The sequence below is a fragment of the Macaca fascicularis genome, chromosome 14 (genome assembly GCF_037993035.2).
Source record: "Macaca fascicularis isolate 582-1 chromosome 14, T2T-MFA8v1.1".
In the NCBI taxonomy this organism is placed as follows: domain Eukaryota; kingdom Metazoa; phylum Chordata; class Mammalia; order Primates; family Cercopithecidae; genus Macaca; species Macaca fascicularis.
The window spans coordinates 94,881,726-94,908,084 of NC_088388.1; the positions used below are offsets into that span (position 1 = coordinate 94,881,726).

General features: G+C 35.6%; 1 protein-coding gene across 13 annotated transcripts in view; it reads right to left on the reverse strand.

Annotated features, from left to right (window-relative positions):
- MTMR2 (myotubularin related protein 2) overlaps positions 1-26,359 on the reverse strand; it is an 86,377-nt gene that overhangs the window by 33,648 nt on the left and 26,370 nt on the right. For 11 of the 13 annotated variants that reach the window (XM_045371141.3, XM_005579404.5, XM_074015101.1 and 8 more), the window contains one exon: positions 14,343-14,448. The exons of 1 other annotated variant lie outside the window; for it this stretch is intronic. In XM_045371141.3, the coding sequence (XP_045227076.1) occupies positions 14,343-14,448 (106 nt within the window). Of the gene's footprint in view, positions 1-13,795; positions 13,869-14,342; positions 14,449-26,359 lie in introns of all 13 variants that reach the window. One more of the 13 variants, XM_005579408.5, reaches the window with a different exon arrangement.

Sequence of the window (26,359 nt, forward strand, 5' to 3'; positions counted from 1 at the left end):
AAAACAAGTATAAGGTACTTTGCACACTCAAAAGGAAATAAGTCGTATTTTCTAATAAACAGAAAGAGAAGGCCAGGCACAGTGGCTCGTGCCTATGCTCCCAGCACTCGAGGAGGCCGAGGTGGGTGGACTGCTTGAAACCAGGAATTCAAGACCAGCCTGGACAACATGGCAAAACCCTGTCTCTACTAAAAATGCAAAAAAATTAGCTGGGCAGGCATGGCATCACGGGTCTATAGTCTCAGCTACTCGGGAGGCTGTGGTGAGAGGATTACCCTGAGCCCCGAAAGTCAAGGCTTCAGTGAGCCATGATGCACTCCACTGCACTCCAGCCTGGGCAATGGGAGTGAGACCCTGCTCTAAAAAAACAAAAAAGAAAAAAGAAAAAAAGAAATAGAGTAGAAACAGAAAGCCATAAGGAGAGAGACACAAGGAAACAAGAGAAATGAGTGAAAATGACTGCAAGGACATTTAAAAATGTAATAGCAGAAATAAAATCTGTATGGAGTTAGTAACAAATTGCATTGGTTATTCAGAAAACAGAGTTAATGTTGAGGGCAAACTTGAAAAGTGCTGTAAGAATTTGAAGGAAAAAAACAAAGATAACATCATCATGGAAAATAATCAAGAAAATAATCGCATTTTCTAAATGAAAAAAAAAAATCAATAGGAGCAAAAAGTCCAATACATAATTGATGTTGATCAGAAGAATTTACCATGTTCCACCCAAAATCAATGAACAGAGACACATCTAGTTGCACCCTGGCAAATTTTTTTGAACTAAAAGAATTAAAATATAAACTATAAGAATATAGGCAAAAAAAAATTACCTTTGAAGAAAGCAAAATCAAGTTAGCTTCAAGGTTATCTCTAATACCATATTCTACAAGACAATAACAAAATGTCATCAAAGCTGTGAAGGAATATGCTCCCATAAAGTGTTTAATGGCAGCAGGATGTCATTCTCAGATAGCCAGGTCTCAGAAAATACAACCCAGAAATACCTTTTAGAGAAAAAAAAAAGAAAAAAATACCTTAAACTATAATTCAGCTAAAAAGGGAAAATCAGAATTAAAATATACAAGGGATTTGTGGTGTACCGCAAAACCTTACGTTTCATATCCTAAGAACTCCTAAAAAAACTCCACATTCACTACCACCATACTGACCTCTTAGTCTTAGTTTCACCATTCTTATTATTAACATGATATTAATACCCACCTTAAAAGTTAGCAACTATGAAATCAAGATACCTGCACCATAAAGAGATTTGCAAAACACCGTGAAAATGAAAAAAACAACAACAACAAAAAATAGAGACAGTCCCTGGCTTACAATGGTTCAAGTTATGGTATTTTCAACTTACAACGGGTTTATCTGGATGTCACTCCATCACAGGTCGAGGAAAATCTGTACTTATTATTCACATAATAGAAGCATCAACAGAAGTTTTCACTGTCTTTTACCAAAATGGCCTATTCACATGATGCTTTTTTCTCTGCTCTAGAGATTCCCTGTATGACACACTTTCTCTAATACTCATCAAAGGGATTAATATTTGAGAAAGCATGTCATATAGGGAACCATAAGTCAATCTCTCCCTGACTCCTAACTACTACATTCTAGATTCAGCTACAGAACAGTAAGCATCTAACGGTTCTAAGGAAAGCAGCAAATCTTTTCCCTTTCATTTCTTATGAGGACTGAAGATAGCTGCAATATTCCAAAGAATCTGACACAACTTAGGAAAATTAACAGAATAATGTCTACCTGAGAGAATAAAGGAGATGGCTTGAGAAATAAAAATGGAGTAAAAGTTTAGGGTATCCTAGTAAAGGATTTCAAAGATGCCTTCAGCAAGAGAGTCCATATCATATGGGTCCATTTACATGAAATTCTGCAACAGACTCCAGTATGAAAAAATTCAAAACAGTTGTTGCTATGGGGATGAGAATGAGAGTGTGGACTGAAAAGGGGCATGATGAAAGTATTTGGGGTGACAAGTTCTACATCTTGACAGGGATTTGGGTTGTACAGGTGTATGCATTTTTCTAAACTCACAGAATGTACACTTAAGATTTCTGTATTTCAATAGGTATAAATTTTATATCAAAAGAAAAACCACATATATTTATTTGCATGCTGACATATTTAGTTGGAAAAGTACTGATGTCTGCAATTTACTTTGAAATGCATCAAAAAGTAAGTTAGATGAATAGATGGATGGAGGGATACACAGATGATGGATGTCAGATAAAAACAAGGAAATAGGGTAAAATGTTAATAGCAGAATTCTGATGGTGGATACAGCTGGGTCCTTTGTAAACTTTATTTTGTGTTCAGAAATTTTTATAATAAAATACTGGGGAGAAGTCAAGGACTTTAAACTTGACCAGTCATGTAAAAAAAAAAAAAAAAAAAAAAATCACTGTAGGCCTTTGATAGGGGCAGATGGCATGGTCAAGGAAGGAACGGAACCGAAAAGGATGAAGATGAAATGATGATAATCTACGAAAGGAAACAGAATCCTGGATTAGTCTATGGTAACAGAAATAAAGAGAAATATGATACATTGGAAAACTGATCAAATCTGACCCTAGGCTTATAAAAAAATAGAAATAATTATATGAATAATACTTGATGATTTTTACTTGACAGGAACTGCAACTCAGATATGTCAGCAATGGAAGAAGAGAGAAAGCAGATTCAATGAATAAATGAAGTGAGGTCAAAACAAGAGAGGCAACTCAAAAACACCAGGAACGTATCTTGTTAAAATGGGGGTTAGGAACCAAGAGAGCAAAGCCAGTCTGGTCCATTAGGTTTTTCTGCCTTCACATGTAAATATCTTTAGTGGAGAATACATTAGGTTTTTCTGCCTTCACATGTAAATATCTTTAGTGGAGAATAAGTTACATAACCCTCAGATATGAGGGAAGAAAATTCGCTACTGGAGAAATCCTCTAGAATACTTTAAGCACTTTCTCTTATTGGGTCAAAATAATGTTACTAACTGGCTAGCCAACCTGCTTTCTATCAGATGCATCAGAACCCTGCCTGTGTCTGGAGCTCTGGCCACATCAATAGGTAAGATTCCATAAAATGTGCTATTTGATAGCATTTAATACAATATTCAATCATTTTATTATCAAGAAGAAAAGTCTGATAATCTTATTAAAACTCTTACTTGAAAACAAAAGACACAAGACTAAAATTTATAATTCTTTTTTTATTCCTACTACATAATCAGTTTGGTATCCCTCCCTTTCCAGCTCTGATTTTCTTCCATGCCCACTTTATCAAATTATTTTCAAATTGTCCAGTAATTTTCCATGTAACTTTAACTTCTTTTTTCACTCCTTTCCTTTCTCTTCTCTCCCTCTCTTTCTCACACACAGAGGCACACAAACACAAAAATATACTCTCTTACACACACACAATTAGGAAAGTACTATAAACTGGATCTAGAAGTTGGCAAGTTTAAGAGTCAGTTTTCACATGGAGTGGTTAGATGGTAGAAAAACAGGAAAGAATTTGTCTGAAATCTGCAAAACACTAAATAATCACCACCTGAAAGGGAAAAATGAGTCTATACAGTTATAAACTATCCTCCACAGTCTTTTTTACATACTGTACTAAAACCCAGAAGAGAGGAAAAGGATTTTCTTAGTAACTTATTTTTTGTTGGATAATCCTTCTAAAGAAAACTGTTTATATCAATTATACTTTATTCTATGTTTTCTACAACTTGACTGACAAACCACAAAAGTGGGCAAATGAACCATGCAAACAAAAATTCTAACAAGGTAAAGCCACAGACTGGCATCTGGGATAGATCTTACTGGTTACACATTTGAAAGTACATCCAAGATCAAGCATAGGGAAGCCCCCCCCCCCTTTTTTTTTAATAACACAGTCAAGGACACTTTGGTTTTTCAGCTGAAACCACAACTAGTCAAAGCTGGAAAACGTTACATCACCATCCATAATTCAACAACAAAAACGATGACTATCTAAAGAAGAATGGCCTAGAAAGCATCACTTCATGCTACGGGTTGAACTGTGCCCTCCAATAAATAATGTTGTTGAAGTCTAACCACCAGTGCCTTAGAATGTGACCTAATTTGGAAACAGGGTTGTTGCAGATATAATTAGTTAAGATGAGGTCAAACTGGTGTAGGGTGGGCCCCTAATTCAATATGACTGGTATCCTCACAAGAAGACAGCAATGTGAAGAAACAGGGAGAATGCCCTGTGAAGAGGGAAGCAGAGACTGGACTGATGCATTTACAATCCAAGGAACATCAAAGATGGCTAACCCTCATGAGCAGCTATGAGAAAGGTATGGAATAGAATCTCCCTCAAAGCTCTCTTGGTTGGCAGGAGCCAACCCTGCTAACATCTTCATTTCTGATACCTAGGCTCCAGAACTATGAAAGAATAAATTTCTGTTGTTTTAAGCCACCTAGTTTGTGGTACTCTGTTATTATAGCAGCCCTAAGAAACGAATGCCTAATATCAATAAAAACTTTCAGATTTTAATCTTAAAATAAAAGTTTTCATAACTGTGAAAACTTAGAAGCAATCTGACCTTCAGTAGGTGAATGGATAAACAAAATGTGGTACATCATGCATAGGAGTATCATTCATTAATAAAAAGAAATTAGCTATCAAGCCATGGAAAGACTTGAGGAATCTTAAAAGGATATTACTAAGTGAAAGAAGCCACTCTGAAAAGACTGCACACTAGATGATTCCAACTACATGACATTCTGGAAAAGGCAAAAATGTGGACAAAGAAAAAGATTAGTGATTGCCTGATGTTCAGGGAGAGGGGAAAATGAAAGAGGTGATGCAAATGGGATTTTTAGGGCACTGAAACTATTCTACATGATACAGTAACAATGAATATATGCCATCATACTTTTGTCAAAACCCATAGAATACACACCACAAAGTATGAACCCTAATGCAAACTATGTATTTTAGTATTAATATAAAAATGTATCAGTATCGTTTCATCAGTTGTAACAAATTCACCACACAAGGTACATTCAACGGAATGTCAATTCCTTAACTTTTCTGTAAAAACTTCCTGTATCTCTAAAGGGTAACACATTATTCTATACATCAGCTAAGTCATAATTTAATGCTGCCTTGACTCTCGTATTTAATCTATTTCTACATTTTGTCATGTCTCTTCCTTTCATTTCCCACACCACTAATGTAGCCCCACTTTTCCATCCATAAGGACTAGCCCCACACCTTCTGATGTCCTTCTGAGCTATACTTCAGACAGTCCTTTCCAATAAATGATGGCTTATAATAGATTATCTGCCCAAAACAAGAAAAACAGAAGATAGGTAGATAGATATATTATCTAAATTTCTTTCATTTCACTTCATACCAAGGAGAATGAGCCCAGTTTATGTACTGTTTTTAGAAGATCATTATTCATTCAGTGCCATTAACACTCTTGAAAGGTTATAATGCTCATTTATAAATGGGGTAATTGACCCTTAACTTTTCCAAGATGACATATATCTCCCAACAGTGGCCGGAATTGAACAGATGTCTGATTACACTAAGACCATGATCATAACATAACATCCCAAGCAAGCAAGGGATATGAAGGACCACAGGCTGAGAAAGAGATCAGAACAAGAGGTAAAAATGTGGAAGTCATCCAAAAAGACATGACAGCTGAAACCACAAAGAAGAAAGAGAATGTGGAAGAAAGAGAGTGGGGAAAACAACGGATAAAGAAAACTTTAGCATTACCCCACTTATAAAAGAAGGAACAGCAAAGTACACAGAGGAGGGGAGGGCAGATGAGAAAGGAACCACATATTGTCACCAGATCTGAAACCTGGAATCATTATCTTTGACTCCTCTCTCCCCATAATCTGCAATGTTCAGGTAGCTTTGTGTACATTACACTCACTTATAATTTTTTCAGATTTGTTTTTTACCAAGCATTATGTCATTATCCTAGTACATGTCCTTTAGCAACTTTTACTTGGAATTATTCACATAGCCTCCAAACATGTCTTCATTCTTTCCATTCTACCTGTGCTTAACTAGTATCACCTCTTTATGTACCCACAGCCTCTTCTATCACTCCACCTACTATCGCCAACAAATGGGAGATTATTATTCACAATGTTCTTCTGTCCTTGGATTTTTAATCTATCTTGAAAAACAAATGGAGATCCACCATTCATTTCAGACTGCACATACTCAATAGTAAACATATAAATAATCTTAAAATCATCCTCCCCACTGAAAGGCATTTATATTGTTTCTAGACTTGTCATTACAAACTTGAGGATTATCTTGTCAAATTTTAACTATATTTATAGAATAAGCAAAAATTAAAATTTAAAAATACTGAGCTTTTCTGTTCGAATCAAGGTATGTCTTTCTATTTAAGTATTCATCTTTACCACTCAGCAGTTTTAAAGTTTCTTCACATAGTTTGTGCATATTTGTTTATTCCTAGATATTTTACATTTTTAATTGTTATTATAGAATTTTTCTTTCTCTTATATTACTATATTTATAATAGAAAGCTATAATTCTTATATATAAATTTTGCCTTTTAGTGTACCTTGTAATTTTTTTGTAAGTCAGACATGTACAAGGTACTAGGTAAAAAGAACTGAGGTAAACAGGCCTTTGGTGATGTGGTGAAGCAAGAGGGAAACTGTAAGATACTCGATACCCATTACTCGTGTGTTTTAGGAGGAGCTTGTATTTTCTCAACTGCATATATGTCTATAATCAATATACAGTATGTTTTGTGTATTAAAATTTACTTAGCTAGATACCTTCTATCATAGAATATACCACAATTTATTATCAAATAATGTACATTTATCATGCACACAAATAATGTATAAGTAAGATCTTTATTCCAGTCTCCTGGAATAAATGTGGGACTTTTTACATTAGTAAAACTGGAACTGCTAAGAAGAATGAGCATTTGTAGATATTGCTATATTTCTCTCTACTGTGGCTGTTTCAGCACTGTATGAGAATTCCCACTGCCCCACTTTTCAAACAGTCCTTGGTATTATCAGACTTGTTAATTGTTTTGATATGATGAATGTGAAACAGGTTTTTTCAGTTGCTTTAAAAATGACATATCCCTGATTCCCTGATTATAGTGAGGTTTAACATTTTAAAATATATTGGTTAAACATTATGTACATATTTTTCCTTGAATTTCTTGTTCATAGACTTTCTCAACTTTCTGTTGGATTGCATTTTCTCTTATTAATTTGTAGATGCTCTTTGCATATTTGGGTACTAATCTTTTATCAGTTACACATACTCTTTGCAAGTCTACTATCCCAAAATGTGATTTGTCTTTTCATAATCTTCACATACGGAATTTGTCACTAAAGTTAGTAAATTTTAGCACAATAAAAATAACAAGCTTTTCTTTAAAAGTTAATACTTTAGAGTCTTACTTTAAATATTCTTCCTGATATCATAAATCATAACGATATTGTCATATATTTTCTTCTAGAATTTTAAAGTTTTTATTTTCAGTTTTAGGTTTTCAATCTAGTGAATCCAGTTGGTGTGCATGAGTTAGAAATTCAGCCTCTTCTGCTTTTAAACATGGCCAACCTAGCATTGATTACCAAATAGTTCATTCTTTCTCCCACTGATTTGTTATACTACATCTGTCATATACAGAGTTCCTACAGACATCAGTCTGTTCCTAAACTTGACTGCTTTATTCCTATTCTGATTTACTTTAGCTTTATGCCTGATTGGGTGAATCTCCCCACTTTATTTTTCCTCTGGGTTAATCGTGACCTTTTACCCTGGCATAAATTTTAGAGTCAGCTAAAACTTTGCCAAGTTCTGCAAAACAAACTTTTGAATTTTTTTGAAATTATATTCAATTAACAGATATATTTGAAAATATTTTGCATCTCCAGACTACTGAATTTACTCATCCTATTATTTGAATATTCTTTTAGCTTCCTTAATAAAGTTTTATAACTTTCTTCATCTAGTTCTTCCATATCTCATTTTAACTTATTCCTAAGTACTTTTGTTGCTGTTGTAACTGGGATCTTCTTTAAATCACATTTTCTAAACATTTTTGCTAATGTACAGAAGCATGATCTTTTTATGTTATTTTATATCCGGCAACAGTGGTAAGCTATATAATTAGTTCTGGTAGTTTGTATATAGATTTTCTCAGATTTCCCATACAGACAATCCTCTACAAATAATGAAAGTTTTGTTTATTCCTTTCATTTCTTGTATCATTTATTATTTTTCTTTTCTTATTTTACTGGCTAGGATTTCCAGCATAATGCTGAATAAAAGTGGCGATAGTAATCATCTTGTTTCTAAGCTTAATGAACATATTTCTAGTATTTCATTATTAAGTATGAGGCTTATTGTAGAGTTCTGATGGATATCCTTTATCTGGCTAAGGTTGATTTTTTCAATTCCTAGATTCTTAAGAGTTGATATTGTTGGTAAGGGAGGTCGTGATGTTAATCATAAATAAATGCTAACAATCATTTCTTCTCTATTAAAATAATCATTATGTGATAGACACTATTTACTATCTAACATATGCTCTATGAGACACCTTAACTCATTCTAAATAGATCTGCATATTTTCAGTACATGTTAATATCACATTCACGGACATAGTCTAACTGAAAAATAATTCAATTGGCCGGGGGCAGTGGCTCACGCCTGTAATCCCAGCACTTTGGGAGGCCGAGGTGGGTGGATCACGAGATCAGAAGATCGACATCCTGGCTAACACGGTGAAACCCCATCTCTACTAAAAATACAAAAAATTAGCCAGGCATGGTGGCAAGCACCTGTAATCCCAACTACTGGGGAGGCTAGGGCAGGAGAATCACTTGAACCTGGGAGGCAGAGGTTGCAAGTGAGCTGAGACAGCACCAGTGCACTCCAGCCTAGGGGACAGAGTGAGACTCCCTCTTGAAAAAAAAAAAATCCAATTATTTCTGGCCTTTAGTTTGTAAAGGAAATATGCATAACATAAATTTTGAAGATATAGACACATTTGCCTGATTTAAGCTATTACATACTTCAAGACAAGACAGATGGTTATGAACAAAATATATCCTTTATCATATACATGTACATAAGATATCTAAAACAAAGACATAAAAGACATAATTCTATTTAATATTTAATTCTGAATTGTTGACAAACATTGGTATAAAACCACAGGCTTCACAAAGGAAAGGAACTATTACATAGCTTGACTTTTATCTTTCAATAACCACCATTTGAGGCACATACTTTAATTAAAACCCAGCGCTATAAAAATTATAACTTACAAATAAGTGAAGCTATGCATTTGAATTTTAAAATCCTATATTTTATGGGATTTATTCTCCAGTGAGCAAATAAACAACCAGACATAAGTTCCCTGGGTTCTTAATTCTACTAAGTGGCCAGCTTCAGAAATACGTTCTAGTAAAAACAAGCCTAATTTTAAAAATTGCAAATGAGTTATTTCTTTAAAATGCATTACTTAAAATTCTACATAAAAGAATACTACATTTTTAAGTTTTAAAACTGAAATTAAATAAGTTTTACTTCCAGAGGGAGAACAACTGAAGCAAAGAGAAAACACTACAATTATGTCACCAGAAAAGCATAATTCCATTTACAAAGCCTGGATTTGTGCCCAATTTTTCCGAAATACATCTACCGGATTACATCTCTATAAGACTTTTTCCATAAAAACAAGGATAACAAGGCAAAAAAGTAATACAAATAGAATTCCACTTGAAAAATCAAAGTTCAACATATATCTACACTAGTTCCATCCCCAGCCCATTTTCCATTCTGCTTTACTAATGCAGAGGCAACAAATCTTGTTTGAATACAAAATTCTTAATAGAAAAGGCTTTCATATTTAGCTGTTAATCTACTAAGGCACTATCCTTTCAGGAAAGTGCCATCATACAGTACCTATAGCAAAAAACCTACACAATTTAATCTTTTTAATGAAAATGGATTAGCTTTTCAATGTATTATGTTCTCTACACTTTCTATTTAAAAGCTGTTACTAAAGGAGCTTATAAAATGTGAAGGCTCAGGACACAAATAAGCAATGAGGCTGTGTGAAGAACTGGAAGCCTAGAGGTTAACCAACTTCAAATCATCTGTGAATGATAATTTTCAATAACGCTACACCAAACCCTTCATCATACATATAAAGAGCCAAACCATAGTCAGTCAAAATGCAACACATCACTGTCTGCAGTTAGTTTTGCCTGTAATTAAAACACTACCACTTTATGGTTGCTAAAGGTATACACATGAAAAGCAATCATCAATTTAAAAAATTGAAAAAGGAAATCAAATTTTGTTATAAAACTCTCCTTTTCTGGTTTCTTAGAAAAGCATTTCTCAAATATTTATTAAGAAAGTAATATTGAAACCACTATTTTCACCCCCCAAAATGTATAAAAGATACTCCTTTTTAATCAAGAAAATTTCATTTAGCATTTAAAAAAGCTTAGCAGCAAAATTGTGGGAGGAGTCTCTCCCAGTAATGTATCCTACAAGAGTATGAATGACGTGAGACAAAATAAGGGCAACAGCCAACTGTGCCGCTAAGCACATGATTTCATTCACCCTTTCTGACTGTCAGGTTCTTCATTTGTCAAATGGGAATAATAACAACTGGATCACAGGATTGTTGAGAAAGTTAAAAGAGATGAGTCATGTATGAATATCTACCACAGTAGCAGGCTAGACATTTTTTTAATTATCAGAAGCACATCCCTTCTCCCACCCCAACCTTCCCCGCAAGAGAAATCCACATATACATTTGAAATCAGGCTGGATTTTTTAAACGATACTAACATTTAATTTAATGTTACTCATTCATCTCCCTCCAGCAAGTGAAGACTATAATTCAAGTAAAGATATATTTAACAACTAAAGATACCTTTAAAAATGAGAAAAATGGGTAACATGTAGCTTAACAACATAGTACTTTTCCTTTTTTCTCTGCCCCTTTAGGCACTCTCCTAGGGAAAGAACAGTTAACCTTTGTTGCCTAAAACCATATTCTCCTTAATCTAACAGCTATCTGCTTATTCAGCAAATAAAAATAATGTGAGGGTCTTCCTAAATTGTGAAAGATCCTAAATTATAAGGCACTAACGGGGATACATTTGAACTCTGCAAACACAGCTGATGTATAAATTTGACAGACTCCCTTTGTAACCTAGTGCTAAGGTAGTCATGTAATTCAGGACACTTACGTCCAACGTTAAACCTGAAGTGACAACAGGCATAAAGAGGTCTATTCCAGACAAATGTGCATTTATAATCACCCTACCCATTGTATTATCTCAAAATTGTACATGTGCAAAATGACCTTTTGCCTCAGAAGAAAAAGGCTTTGTTACTTTTTCTTTTGTAAAAAAAATCACAACTAAACACACCTAGTGGCTAGATATTGTTTTCCAAAAAAAGGAACCAGGGCTCCTATGAAAACTGGATGATGATTCTAGAACTGAGAGAGGAAATATATATTATGAGTCTGGAGCATCTTGTCAGGCCAGAAAATAAGCAAGGGTTCAAAAACACAATGATGAGAGTATGGCAAAGGAACAAAAGATCTGACTGAAAGAACTCTCGATTTGAAGCTGGAATCAATAAAGTTGTTCTGGATTGTAACAAAAAGTATAAAATAAATATCCATGAATCCATAAGATAAATAAAAGATTAAACAAATCAATAAATGGTAGAAACAATTCTCCCATGCAGAATTCAAAAAAATGCTGTTAGATGTTCCACCCTCTAGGAGGTAGAGTATAACCCCCTACTCCTTAAGTGTGGGCTGTGCATAACAACTTCTCTCCGAAAAGTACAGTATGTGGGTAGCGGAGGGGCTCAGGGAATAATTACAGTGAAAAAACCTAACACTGCCTCAACCAAGTGATCAAGGTTAACATCAGCAGTGATGTCATGTTGATAGTACATACCCTTAATAAAATGTGATGAAATGGCAGTTTACCTCTGTGACCTTCCTCCCCAAGACACATAACCCCAGTTGAATAATGAGTAAAATGTCATATGGTCTATAAAATACCATCAAGTCATCAAAAACAAGATACAGTCTGATACAGTCATCAAAAACAAGAAAAGTCTAAGAAACTGTCCCAGCCAAGAGAAACCTAAGACGACATAACTACTAAATGTAATGTGGCATCCTGCATGGGTAGGATCCTAGAACAAAAAGAACATTAGGTAAAAACTAAGGATATTTGAATAAAGTGTGGACTTTAATAATAACATATCAATATTGGTTCATTATGTGGAACAAATGTAGCTTACTAATATGTTATAATGGGTGGAACTGGATGCAAAGTAGATGGGAACTCTGTATTATCTTTGCAATTTTTCTATGACTCTAAAACTGTTCTAAAATTAAAAGTTTAAGAAAAATTAGAAAACCTTAAAATATTTTATATAGAGATTAACATTATGCACTATGGCCCTCATTCTGTCCAAATATAAGCCAGTCATTCACTATTTATGATATTCATGTTGTCCTGAGGAAATGATGGAGGTCTACATGCAGAGAGAAGTTGACAGTGGAGAATCCTCCTTCATCTATCCATTTTCAGCATCCTGCAGTGTACTGCACTTCACATGTATGTCAAGTTAAGTAGTTTAAACTAATACTCACAAGTACACACAAATGGTTTAAAACGTCTCAGACAAGAAACAGCAGGTAGAACATAGGCATAAGCAAGTAGCCAAAGTGACATTCCTTCATTCCTCGTATGAGTTCTTTATCAGTGACAATATGAGGTTAGTTGTTATTCAAAGATGCTTTTAACTAATGAAATGTGACCAGAAGTAGGCCAAGACATTTCAAAATTATTAAGAAGTCTATCAGCCCTTAGTGGATTTTTATTAATGTAATGAATAAACAAACGTTAGATACATATATTTTAAAATAGTAACAACTTGAGAAGCAACAACGGATTTATAACCATTCTTATTAACAATGAACCCTGCCCTTTGTATGAAGATAACAGCTAATGATAGCATGACGTTTTCATAATTAGCGCAAGATATATCCAGATTACAAAGATAAGCCTTTCTAATTTTTAGTGATGTTTAAAATCATGCTACTCCCAATCTAATATTTTATGAAATTTCACAAAAGGTAATGACAAATATGCAGAAGATTTTACAGATGTTGTCTTCTTGTTGAATTCTGGGAAATGGATGAAAATGATATAAGTATCCTCAACATATGCTCAACAGCAAATGACTTCCTTAAGGAAAACAATGTTGTAGCTAAAATTGTGTAAGTGTAACCAGTAAGAAAGCAGCCACTTGTTTGGAATAACCTGCACATTGTGCACATGTACCCTAGAACATAAAGTATAATAATAAAAATTAAAAAAAAAAGATTCTGACATGCTATCCAGCATATGAGGATACAAGACGACATACCCTCATCAGATAATGGATTTACCAGCACCTTGATCTTGGACTTCCCAGCTTCCAGAACCATGAGAAATAAATGTTTATTGTTTTGTGTTTTTTAGGGAAAAAAAAAAAAGTTATGAAGTAAGGTTAAAGGGTTAGCACTACACATATAATTCATTTTTTCAATCATTCATAGACAAGCAGTTATAGAAAAGTAGATGAATCCAGAAATGTACAGAGTGCTACAGGATATCGCTAATGTGGTTAATTTCATAGAAACAAGACCTTTAATAAATAGAGGAATACTTACAAACTATAATGAGATGTGTAGGAACTATCACACAGTGTTTAAGTGACTTAGCTCCCGAACTGGACTGCATGGGCTGGAACACCGGCAATAGAATTTATTAGCTATGAGATCTTGGACACATTACTTAATCTCTACAAGTTATTATCATCCATAGACTGGTGACAGAATTGGTGAATGTTTTACAAGAGATAATTCATGTATAGCACTTAGAACAATGCTTGGCACACAGTATGTATTCAATAAATGTTAGCTATTATTGGTTACTATTATGAGAATAATCATAAAAATCTTTTATACCACAAAAAATTCATTAATCATCTCTTGGCAAAGAACTTAGAGGTGATCAACCTCAGATATGAATTACACATTTTTCTTTTACAAATAAGTAAGCATTCCAAATTTGCTGGCCTATTCTGTGATATTTTGTAAACCAGGGTCTATGAGAATACTCCATCAGTATCTCCTGCTAAATTAGTTATACTGATAGTGTTAGCCACAAATATCTAACAGAAAGTACTTCATCAGAATTTTAAAATAGTATACATACCCTCAAATCAGGAGAAAAGTTGTCAGCAGAAGTTGAAATGGAATCTGATGACACAACAGAAGCTGATTTTGTATGCACTGAATTCTCTGAATGAGAAGTGGAGGCACTACAAAATACAAAAGTACAGTATGTTGGAAAAGTGGCGGCTTCAAAGACCAGTTTCAGACATTGTATTTTATATAACTCCAATACTTATTAAAATTCCCACAGCCAACTAAGTTCTGCTTTGCCTATTCAATCTTATTTCTAAATCTTAACAAATTACAAACTATTCCTGCTGGGTCAAGTATTCTTACGATATAAGTTCCCTCTGGACAGACTCCCAATACTCATGAAGACACTCCAGGATAATTCCTTCTTTTTATCCATTCACCCATCCATTCATTCATCCAAAGAACATTCATTAAGTGGTCCAATGTACAAAACCACTACACCAGGCACTGTGATTTGAAAATAAATACGACATCATCCTCATGTTCATGAAGCTCACAAGCTTGTGACACAGACAAGTAAATAAGTGGTGCAATGTGATGACTATAAATAGAAACACATACACACACACACACACACACACACAAACACCCCACATACATACAAGTATCTACGGGAGAAAAGAAAAGGAAGCAGCCAATTCTGGCCAGAAAGTTCAGGGAAGATGTCTCAGAGGAGATGATATTCAAACTGAGTCTCGAAAGATAGGAGATCATCAGACAAACAAGGAAATTTCAAAAACTAACAAAAGGCAATGCAAAGGTATAGAAGTATCAAAGTCTACAGAACATCTCAGACACTACAAATAGTTGAATAAGGCTGAATGGATAAAAGAACAGATAAAGATGGAAAGAGAAGCTCTTTGTACCTTGTACCTTCCCACCACATCAAACAGCCCTGCCTTAAGTATCTACTTCTTCCATTATAAGTAATCACTCGACAGTTACTTTTACTTTCTTAAATTCCTATAGAGCTTTTTTTTTTTTTTTTTTTTTGAGACAGAGTTTCACTCTTGTCACCCAGACTGGAGTGCAATGGTGCGATCTCGGGTCACTGCAACCTCTGCCTCACAGGTTCAAGCGATGCTCCTGTCTCAGCCTCCTGAGTAGCTGGGATTACAGGCACCTGCCCCCACACCCGACTAATTTTTGAATTTTTGTATTTTTGTAGAGACGAGGTTTCACCATGTTGGCCAGGCTGGTCTTGAAGTCCTGACCTCAAGTGATGCACCTGCTTCGGTCTCCCAAAGTGCTGGGATTCCAGGTGTGAGCCACCGTGCCTGGCCAAACTTCTGATACCTGATCACACTTTCATTGTTTATTTTATCTCACCAACTAGTGCCCCAAGAACAAAAATTATGTCTTTTTGGGGGGAGGGGGGAGCACGGGGGAGAAATGAGGTCTCACTATGTTATCCAGGCTATTCTCCTCAAACTCCTGGCCTCAAACGATCCTCTCACTCAGCCTCCAGAAGTATCGGGATTTCACGCATGGACTACCATGCTCAAGCCTATACTTCTTTTTTATTTTCCACAAAATCTACTTTAGGACCTGTGTACACTGTTAATATGTATTATGCTTGTTAAATTTTAAAATCTGTGACAATATGCCACAAACTGAATAACTGATTCATTTCCTCTTATCAGTAAAACAAAGTTAAAATTATTTAAGGTAAGATCAATGGTAGAAAAACCTCAAATACCTTGAATTGAGTCTTTAAGTTCAGATTTTCAAAAATGTATTTTTCTAAAACATATTAAAAGTCTTCCTTATACCAGAAGTCAAAATTTTTTTCACTAGATTTTGAGGAAATACTTCACCTTTGAGTTGTGATAGTATTAAGAACCATTTAGCTTTAAAACAAATTCCATTTATTCATTACAAACCTGTCTATAACAAGAATATCTAAAATACTTATACAATGTTCAAATCACCTCCCCCAAAAAGAAATTGTCACTTCATTTAAATGAATGAAAAGTGGTATTCTGGTGCAAACACAACATAGTATTTCCAACAACCTATACTATTATACAAAAAAGTAGTCATAAGAAATTATATTACATAGTTTTATAATGTAAGGAAAGAAAAAGTGATAGGCTGTGAATGTTTTCCTTTTTCTTTGTATATAAATTCTGATTAAATGTCATTTTCCTTAAAATAACAGGTAAAATAACCAAATTTTAAGCACAGTACTTTGACAGACATTGTTAGCTTCCTACTTCAAATAAATTCCCCTTTCTCTCTGACTTTGATCAGGGTAGATTGTGCCCTGCTGAAGATAAGAGGCTTGCTATTCTCTTCCTTGTGGCTAGGAGAGCCATGTGAGTCAATTCCAGTCAGTGGGATTTAGCGGGAAATCTGCTAATGATTATAGAAACCTTTTATTTTCTTAATAAAGAGGAGCAGAAACAGCAGGGCAGTCTTTATCCTTTCCCATTTCTCTTGCCTGAAATAAGAATGTAAAGTTTGGAAACACAAGAGCCATCTTATAAACATTAGCAAGATGCTGGCCTGCTGAGGACAGGGAGCCAAAGAATAGGATGAGCATAGGTTTTTGTAGCATCACTAGGCCAACAACTCTCTACCTCTGGAATTCTTGTTATGTAACATAAATGGGTGAGCATGGCTGTGTGTGCCTGTAGTCCAAGATGCTTGAGAGACTGAGGCAGAAGGATCACTTGAGCCCAGGAATTTGAGACCAGCCTGGGCAACATGCCAAGAATCCATCTCAAAAAATTAAATAAAATAAAAACTTTTTAATAAAATAAATGAACTAAAATGTTTAAAATCTCTGCAATAGAGTCTGTTCTATACAGTCAAACACAATATAGCAATCAACATCTCAAAAAGTCTAGTTATGGCAAGTTCAAATGTATAATGCTATTTTATATGCATATGCCCTTCTGGGAGAACAGAAAACCTCTTAAAGGCAATTGAATATAACTTGAAATTATAGAAAGTGTATTACCTAGAAGAATAATACTGACAGAAAGACTATTGTAGCATGTAGCGCCAAGAAACCAAATGGCTCTCTGGTTGGGTGTGGTGGCTCACGCCTGTAATCCCAGCACTTTGGGAGGCCGAGGAGGATGGATCGCTTGAGCCCAGGAGTTCAAGACCAGCCTGGGCAACATGGTGAAACCCCCTCTCTACTAAAAATAAAAAATTAGCCAGGAGTGGTGGCACATGCCTGTAGTTCCAGCTACTCAGGAGGCTGAAGCATGAGAATCATTTGAACCTGGTAGGTAGAGGTTGCAATGAGCTGAGATCATACCACTTCCCTCCAGCCTGGACAACAGAGCAAGACTCTGTCACCAAAAAAAAAAAAAAAAAAGAAAAAAAAAAAAAAACCAAATGGCTCTTTAGAGCCAAAGCATAAAGTAAATAAATTTAAGAGAGAGAAAATAACAAATCCAGGTACTGGAACTTGTACTTTGCAGTCTCAGATTCAAAGAATCAGTCTTTCAAGCCAAAGTGTGGTAAACAGCCTTTAATTATTACCTTCTCTTTTCAGACACATAAACACAGGCAGATATTATGATCCATAGTGTTATAGTTGAATAAGCACTAATGTATATTTCTGTGTAACCAGTCTACAAAGGGTTTCACTCTCCAGGCAAATACTGAGGAGCTGGAGGGGTACAGTGTGGGAATACATCATAGTACTGTTCTCGTGATTATGGCAGAAACACGCGCGCGCGCGCACACACACACACACACACACACACACACACACACACACACAGAGAGAGGCAGAGAGGGGGGGAGAGAGGGAGGAGAGAGAGCACACAGGAGAGAGGGAGAGAGAGAACGAGAGGGAGACAGCATGTGAGAGAGCGAGTAATCACACAGGCGCACACAAGCGCAGCAGAACTGTTAAAACTTCTGGTATAAACGTGAAGTGCTGCCTTTAGCAGCTACTCAGACTGAAGGTGGCCATGGGCACACTAGGATGCATAGTTCTCTTTTCTGTAGTTGTTTGTTTTCTTCTGTCATACTGGCTCTGTACATGCTTGTAGTCACCATAACTACCGGTATAACACACGCTAATTTCCACTGCTTTTTTTCCACTTCTCCCTTGCTCATCATAGAAGTCAAGCTCTCTATGTTTATTTTTTATGAACTGTTCCACAAACAAGCTCTGTATTTCCCAAAATTCATGCCTTTGCTTCAGGGCTTTCCAAAATAGAATGTTCCTTTACCCTAATCTATTTAATAACATCCTACCTACCCTCTAAGACCTGGTTTAAAAACCTAGCTTCTCCAAGAAGTCTTGGAGTCTTCCAAGAAGGTCTTCCAGTTGGAACTAAACTCTCAGTCTTCTACACTTTCATAGACTTTATCTATAACTGCACTTAACACTTCCCACATTAGACTAGAGAACTTCAGTTACATGGCCACCTCTTTTTTAAATTACAAACTCCAAAGAATAAGAATCTTGTAATTAGCAAGGCATTTGAACTTGGAGCAGAAACTGCAGTCTCTAACTTCATTAAGTAACCGATACCATTTTGGTCCTCAGATTTCCTAGGCCTACACACTTCACCTCAGTCCATCCAAACATTCCTGTTTTCCTTGTCAACCTGGGCCTCTCTTCCACGTGCTAAAACTTCTACTCAACACTCTGTCGCATATGTTCATTACCATATTACTGTGTGTTTCCTATACCCCACTTTTCTCTGTCCAAGCCTTCTTCAACTACTAACTCTCTTCCTAATCTTCATCTGAATGTTTTTGTCCACAGTGAATAAACTCCCCTACATCTTTAACAGGATTCTCCCCTTCACCTCTGCCTCAACTGACCTTCCCTCACAGGAATCCACTTCCCTGCAGACTTTAATAAGAGACTTTTTTCTTTTCCCTCATCTAACAATGCCCAAAGATGAAACAAGCATTTTCCCAGCTGAACTTTCAGGCTTCTGCATTAGTATTATTTTTGCATCTTCATATATAAAAGCCTTCTTCCTCTAAGGTTCATGGCTTTTCAGTATATAACCTCCTTGTTACTATCATCCACTCACCCATCCTCCTCACTCACTAAGGGTTTTCTCATCTGGCTCACTTTCTTCTCCAGCATTTCTTTCTACTCCAAAGCTGCCATCATTATGGGAATTTTATTATCCATAAACTATCAACCATCTAGCTCAAAATTCCTCAATTCCTATATCCCTCATACACATTCCCACTTCAGTAATGTACATCTTGTTATTACACCTTGGACTTTATCATTTCTGGGAATTACCCTGCCACCATAATCTTAAACTTGAGGAAATTAATCTTTGACCTGATGCTGACCCTTTCTAAATATTTAACTTTTTTAACTTTCCCTTCATCTCATCTTCAACCTAGTAGAGCTACCCAGACCCTCAACATCTCTATTTTTTATTATCCCTCATGATTCATTGCCCTCCCTTGCCCACTTCACTTCCCTTCCTAACCATCAGTGTCCCTATATCCGTATCCATTAGCCATGACTGTCCTGCTAATCCCTAAATGTGGACCAACATAACCATCTTTCTTGGCTACTAGTAAAGGAAATCTTCAAACTGGGGCCACTTAAGACTTATAATTAGAAACATCAGCTAGGCCCAACACAGTGCTCAATGATTCTCCCATTCCCCAAGTGACTTTTTTAAACCATAACTATCTTTTTCTCCCACACAGCTATCACATCCAATCAATCCAAAGTCCTGTACAGTCTATTTCTGTACCATCCCTTGGGTCTATCTTCTATCCTACTTTTTATCATCCTAACACCACTTTTCTGGACTACTGCAAATTACTTGTCTCTTTTCTCCAACTCACCCAATATATCATCCCAAACCAAAACCAAAGTGATCTTTCCAAAACCCAAATCTGATCATATCAATCCCTTGCTTAAATCTTCATTGATTCCTCACTACCTACCAAATCAAGCCAAAACTCCTCAGCATAACACTCAGTTTTCGACAATCTGGCCCTTGTTCTACATATCCAGCTGTAGTTTTTACTTATCTGGAACCAACGGGAATGGCTTGCAGATTTCTTAAGTTCTCTAGCCATTTCATGCCTCTGTGCCTTTGATAATCCTATTGTCTCTGTCTCTAATGTCCTTTATAATCTTCCATGCCCTTTGTGTCCCATCTATTTTGTAGACGTAACTACTGCTTCTTTTACTGTACACTGTACATATTTCTATCATAATACCTGTAACATTATATTGCATTTACTCACCTAAAAGCTCCTCTCACCACGTATTATTATTATTTACTATTTCAAGATTCTTTCTTTACTACAATCTGAGCAAACAACCTTCTCAAAATAAAATATGTAAAACATTGAAAACAGAATACGTGGCACATGTAGCTATTATTATTTATGACAACTGAGTATTACTGCACACATATTATCCCTCAAGTCAGATTAGCTACATGAATAAAATTATAATGGCAACAGTTCTAGGGCAAGAACTATAATTAGTGGCCTAATGTTTACGAAATAAGAACTTACGTCTCTTGAATGGCATTATGTTCAAAGTATTAGAAAAATAAATATTATTCCCACTATGGAAGCACGTGTCTTGGCATTGCAAATGCAGTTTAAAAGTGAAACTATCATAGAAGATTAAAGTTACCAAAAGAGTTTCTTGAAAATTTGAAGAAAAGTAACTCCAATTTGAAATTGACTGCTTAAAATTACTTTTCTTCTATATAAAGAAAGCTCTTAAGTTCTAAAAAGGACTAAAAAGAAGAAGACAGTACCAATGGAAGAGGGTACACAATTACATCACCAATAATAACTTTTCACTGAGAAAATATGAGTAAAAATCGAATGTTCCTTTTGCCTGTTACTGTTTTCTACATTTCCCAAAACTGTTTACTCCCACTGACACACACTCCAATTACACAAGATAATTTCATGAAGAAACCATTTTCATGTTCTTTTCTTCCTTGAAAAAAATTTTAACAATTACCATGCCCTTTCTATATACAAAACATTGGGTTATGAAACAGCCTCTGCACTTCAGATTTCTGCCCAATAAAAGACATTATACCACACAAGCATATCAATAATACCATGAGAGGTACAAACAAGGGCCAGGAGGAAAAAAAACCCAAAGGAAATAATAATAATTATGACTAGAGAAAGCCAAGAAATGTATTAAGTTGGACCATTTGAAATTGCTATTTTTATAGGTCAGATGGTCAAATATCAACTATTTCAGGTGGCTCCAAGTGCTAATGAAGGAAACAGAAGAAACTGAGGTTGGGCCTTTAATGAGTGAATGAATCAGATCGAGGCTTTGGAAATCACATACAAAGGGAAAAAAAGTAAAAATAAAGGGCTTGAGAAACTACAAGGCATATTTTATAAATAAGTAGTTTTTTCAAACTAAACAGATAAAAGGCTGTAATCTGCTGAAATCTAAATACCAGGCTTAAAAGCCTAGCTAATAAAAAGCAAGGGGAATACAATGAGTTATCACTTCACACACACTATACTGTCTATAAAATGTTTTAAAAAACACAATAGCAGGTGTTGGCAAAGATGTGGAATAATCGGAACACTCATACACTGCTTGTGGGAATGTAAAATGGTATAGCCACTTTGGAAGACACTCTGGTAGTTCCTTAAAAGGTGAAACACAGAATTACCCTATGATCCAGCAATTCCACTTTTAAAAATAAACCCAAGAGAAATGAAAATTTTTTCCACACACAGAAAAAAGATTATTTACCAGAGAAAAACAAAATGTATATTAAAAACACATGAATGTACATGAATATGTACATGAATGTTCATAGCAGCATTATTCACAATAGCCAAAAAGTAGAAACAACCCATGTCATTCCCCTGCTTAAAATCCTTCAATGGCTCCCTACTGCTCTCAAGATAAAGATCAATACCTTACCACCGCCTCAAGTTGCTACATAATCTAATCCTTGCCTCCTTCTCCAGTTCCTTTTGTGTATCTCTCTCTCCCCTTGCTCTCCCCAGTTCAACCACACTAGCCTTCTTTGAGATTCTGAAATTAGCTAGCCCTCTGCAGGAAGCATGGTTCTGCCAAACTCTTCTCAACTGAAATATCATCTCCTTGGGAAAATCCAATCAGATGCCCCAGACAAAACCAGTGCTCCCATGGCCACTCTCATAGCACTTTGTGCTTTTCATTCTTTTCACTTACCACCAGTCTCTTCTTACGTATCTTTGCAAATGTTTAATGTCTTTTTTTTTTTTTTTTTTTTTTTGAGACAGGGTCTGCTCTGTCACCCAGGCTGGAGTGCAATGGTGCAGTCATAGCTCAGTGCAACCTCAGACTCTTGGACTCAAGTGATCCTCCCCACTCAGGCTCCCAAGAAGTTAGAATCACAGATGCAAGACACCATGCCTGTCTTGATTAATGACTATGCTTCCTAAGATGTCATACTTCAAGGAGAAGGGATCCTGTTGGTTTTGCTCAACATTCTATTCCTAGGACCTAGCATAGCACTTGGTATAAAGAAGACACTCAGGAAATATTTGTTAAGGAGTGAAAGACTGAATGAGAATGATCAGAAGACTGAATTATCTCACTAGAATATGGAAGATAAAACAAAAAAGAAATCTGTGAAAGGAGGGAGAGGGATAAAACATGGGTAGGGAAGGTGAAAGTCTAGTTTTCCTTCTGGAGTTGTTATTGTGCACATATTATCCTGTATACCATATATCATGTCCCATTCCCATCAAAAGACTTCCTAGGATACTGAGACAAACATTTATTTTAAGAGGTTGTATTAAAAGAATGATAATCTAAAAAAAAAAAAAAAAACTGGTGGGAGCTGGTTTTTGACTATGTTATTTCCACTGGGATGGTTAAAGAAGTAGCTGGGAATTGAGAAACCAGGATTAGTCCTATCTAGCTAACAGCAGTATCATTGGCCAAGTCACTTAATTCCCACTCCCCATTGTACTGTCATTCTGTGAAAAGTACCAATTAGACTGTTAGTGGTTCTTAACTTTTTTGGTGGTCACAGACCTCTTTGAAAATCCCATGAAAGCTATTTCCTGAAGTGCTTACAATGTTAGGGACTTAAAGGTTAAGAATCTTGGCCCAGATGATCCCTTTTAGTTCTAAAGTGGTCCAGGGCTTCTGAAATGAGTATTCTACCTTTCGTAACATCCATACAATATGCAGATAAATACTAAAAAATTAAACTTTTTATACACACATGATGCACACATACATGTGCTAAAAACAGCTTCATATTTGAAATTTGTTAGTATTTTAATTATGTAATCACAGTCTTAAATATAAAGACACAAAGACTAAATAGAATTAATCCAATATGGTGTTTCTTACAATAAAGTCTTTAAGAGAATATTTATGTATAATGGAGTCAAAGGGAAACTAAACCCAACAACTGCATAAATTTCAGGAGCTCTGGACTATCACTGTGCAAATTCAACACCCTTACTTACAAATAGAAATGACATCTATCAAACATTAGCCACAATTCCTTTAAATATTTTCATTGTTTATATCATGTGATTTTATCAGAAACTACACCTATTTAGCTAAGTAGTGATTCTATTTCAAATGACTTACATTTCAAAATATATCCACAATAATTTTGGGGAGAGAGACCCCCTAAGAATACATACACAGTTGGTTCAGTAACTCTTCTCTCTAAATAAATAATTTAATCAGACTAAACTGGACCAGACTAATGTAAACTCAATTGACTCCAGGACATCACCCTTGCCAGTGTTCAACAAGGTTATGTTTACAAGTCTTCTTATTCTGTGATTCACACACTTACTCTAACCTTGTGACCTCAGCACACTGGAGCTGCTTACTCGCTTCAGTGGCCTGCCTGACTCACATGGAGTACTTTTCTGCCAATCTAAAAAAATGGAAACACTTTGGAGTAATGCACTTGGTACTTGCATTTCTGACAGCAAACTCCTTTTTCTTTCAAATACTACATATGGTTTTTGTTCACAAGTCTCTTCCCAAATCTGCAGATCATATTCCATTCTTAGGTGTCTATCATCATTGCCTCCATTTCTCAATGCCCATTCACTGCTTAATCTCTTGGAATCTAGCTTCTGCCACTATCAAATGATGCCCTGAAATTGTTCTTTCTATAATTACTAATGGCCTGGTTGGTTTTGTAAAAAAAATGTTTTTTTCTTAGTTCTGATTCTATAAATGATCATCTCCCTTCAGCAGCATATTATTTTGGTTATCCCATTTCTCAGTTTAACCAATGCCTTTTTTAGTGCCTACAATAAGAAAGAAAACACTCATCTAGGAACCCCTAGAGATACAGAGATAAATATGACCCTTGCTGCTTTTGGTGAACTTTCACTAGTGTACTTAACACAAGCACAGCAACACAGTGAGATGTTGTTTCTACAAACACACACACAACACAAACAGAACATGATAAATGGGTGTGAGAAAGAGAAACAAATCCCTGGGGGTTTGGAGAAACAAAGCCCTTGGGTGTTGTTTATATTATGTGATTTTACCAGAAATTATACCTATTTAGCTAAGTACTGATTCTATTTCAAATGTCTTACATTTCAAAATATATCCACAATATTGGGGATAGAGACCACCTAACAATGCTGTATATGAAAAGTTCATATAAAGTTTTAATTTAGAGGCTCAAGAAAGGCTTTTATGAAAGAGGTGGCATTTGATGTTAGCCAGAAGATAAATGAGGTTCAATACTCTCAGTTTCACTAAGCAAAGGAACAGCATGAAAAAGGACATAGTAGGAAATTCAAGACATGTTAAAGCAACTGGAGGAGGCACATCACTTTTATTGGAGTACAGGGTACTTATAAGGCACAATTAGAGATAAGCCCGAAAAGGTAGGTTTGGATTACAGAGTAAAAAATTGCTGAATAAGAAGTTGGTATTTCTGTAAGCAATGAGAGACCTCTGAAAGTTTCTGTACTTTAGGAAGACTTTTAACAACAAATCAAAAAATGGATTACAAGAGAGGGAAAATCTGTTACAAGACTATTAGGAAATCTTCTCAAGTCAAAGGTATCGCGAGCCTAAACTAGCAGTAAAAATAAAATAGGAGTGGACATATGGGACATTTTGGAAACAGAATAGAATTTAGTAGCTGACTTGACATGAAAAACAAGGAAGAAGGAAGACTCAAAATATGATCCCCAGTCTTGCTGACTGAAAAGTCAGTGTGCCAAATTAGACAGTAAAGAAGAAACAGGTCATTTGAGGAGCTGCTGATTTCTGTCTTGAAATTTTTTAAGATTGAGGTGGTAGCAAGGCCAAAGGATTTTAGATTTTACATGATCATATATTTGTTCATTCATTCATTCATTCATTCATTCAGGCAATGTTGATTCACTGCTTATCGGTTATATGAGTGTTCTATGAAGACATATATGTAATACAATGTTATATGTGCTCCCAAATTATAGACTCATGGGAGAGACAGACTCCTTTTTAACTGTCTATGAATCTGATTTTGATGAATGCTACAAGAATGGTTAAAAAAAAAAAGAAAACTACAGGAGCACAGAGGAGGAAAGGACTAAATATGACTGGGAAAGCTGAGGCAAGCTTGAAAAATGTCATATTTGCTGGACAGTGACCTGTTAGTAGGATTTGATGGTAAAGCAGAAGAGTAAAAACATTCCTGAGAGAGAACAGCTTAAATAAATAGATCATTTGGGGAAACCTATGTGACTGGGCTTTGTGGAGGCAAGAAAGGTTCAAGCTATGTTCTGTGAATAAACCTCGATACCATGCTAAAAATTCAGATTATATTCTGAGGACAAAGGGAAGCCATCAAACATTTCTCAGTAGAAGTGTCAAATAGTTCTATGTGCAGAGACATTCTGCTCAGGTTATGGAGCATGCGCTGGGGAAAAAAATTCTAAAGGAACTTACGTCAGTTAGTAAGTTATTGTATTAGAGCAGTAAGATCACTTAATAGACAACGGAACTATGCCACATAATGACAAAGAGAGAAAATACAGAAGAGTGAGCAGGTTTGGCTAGTATGCGGCATGTGGAAATAATTC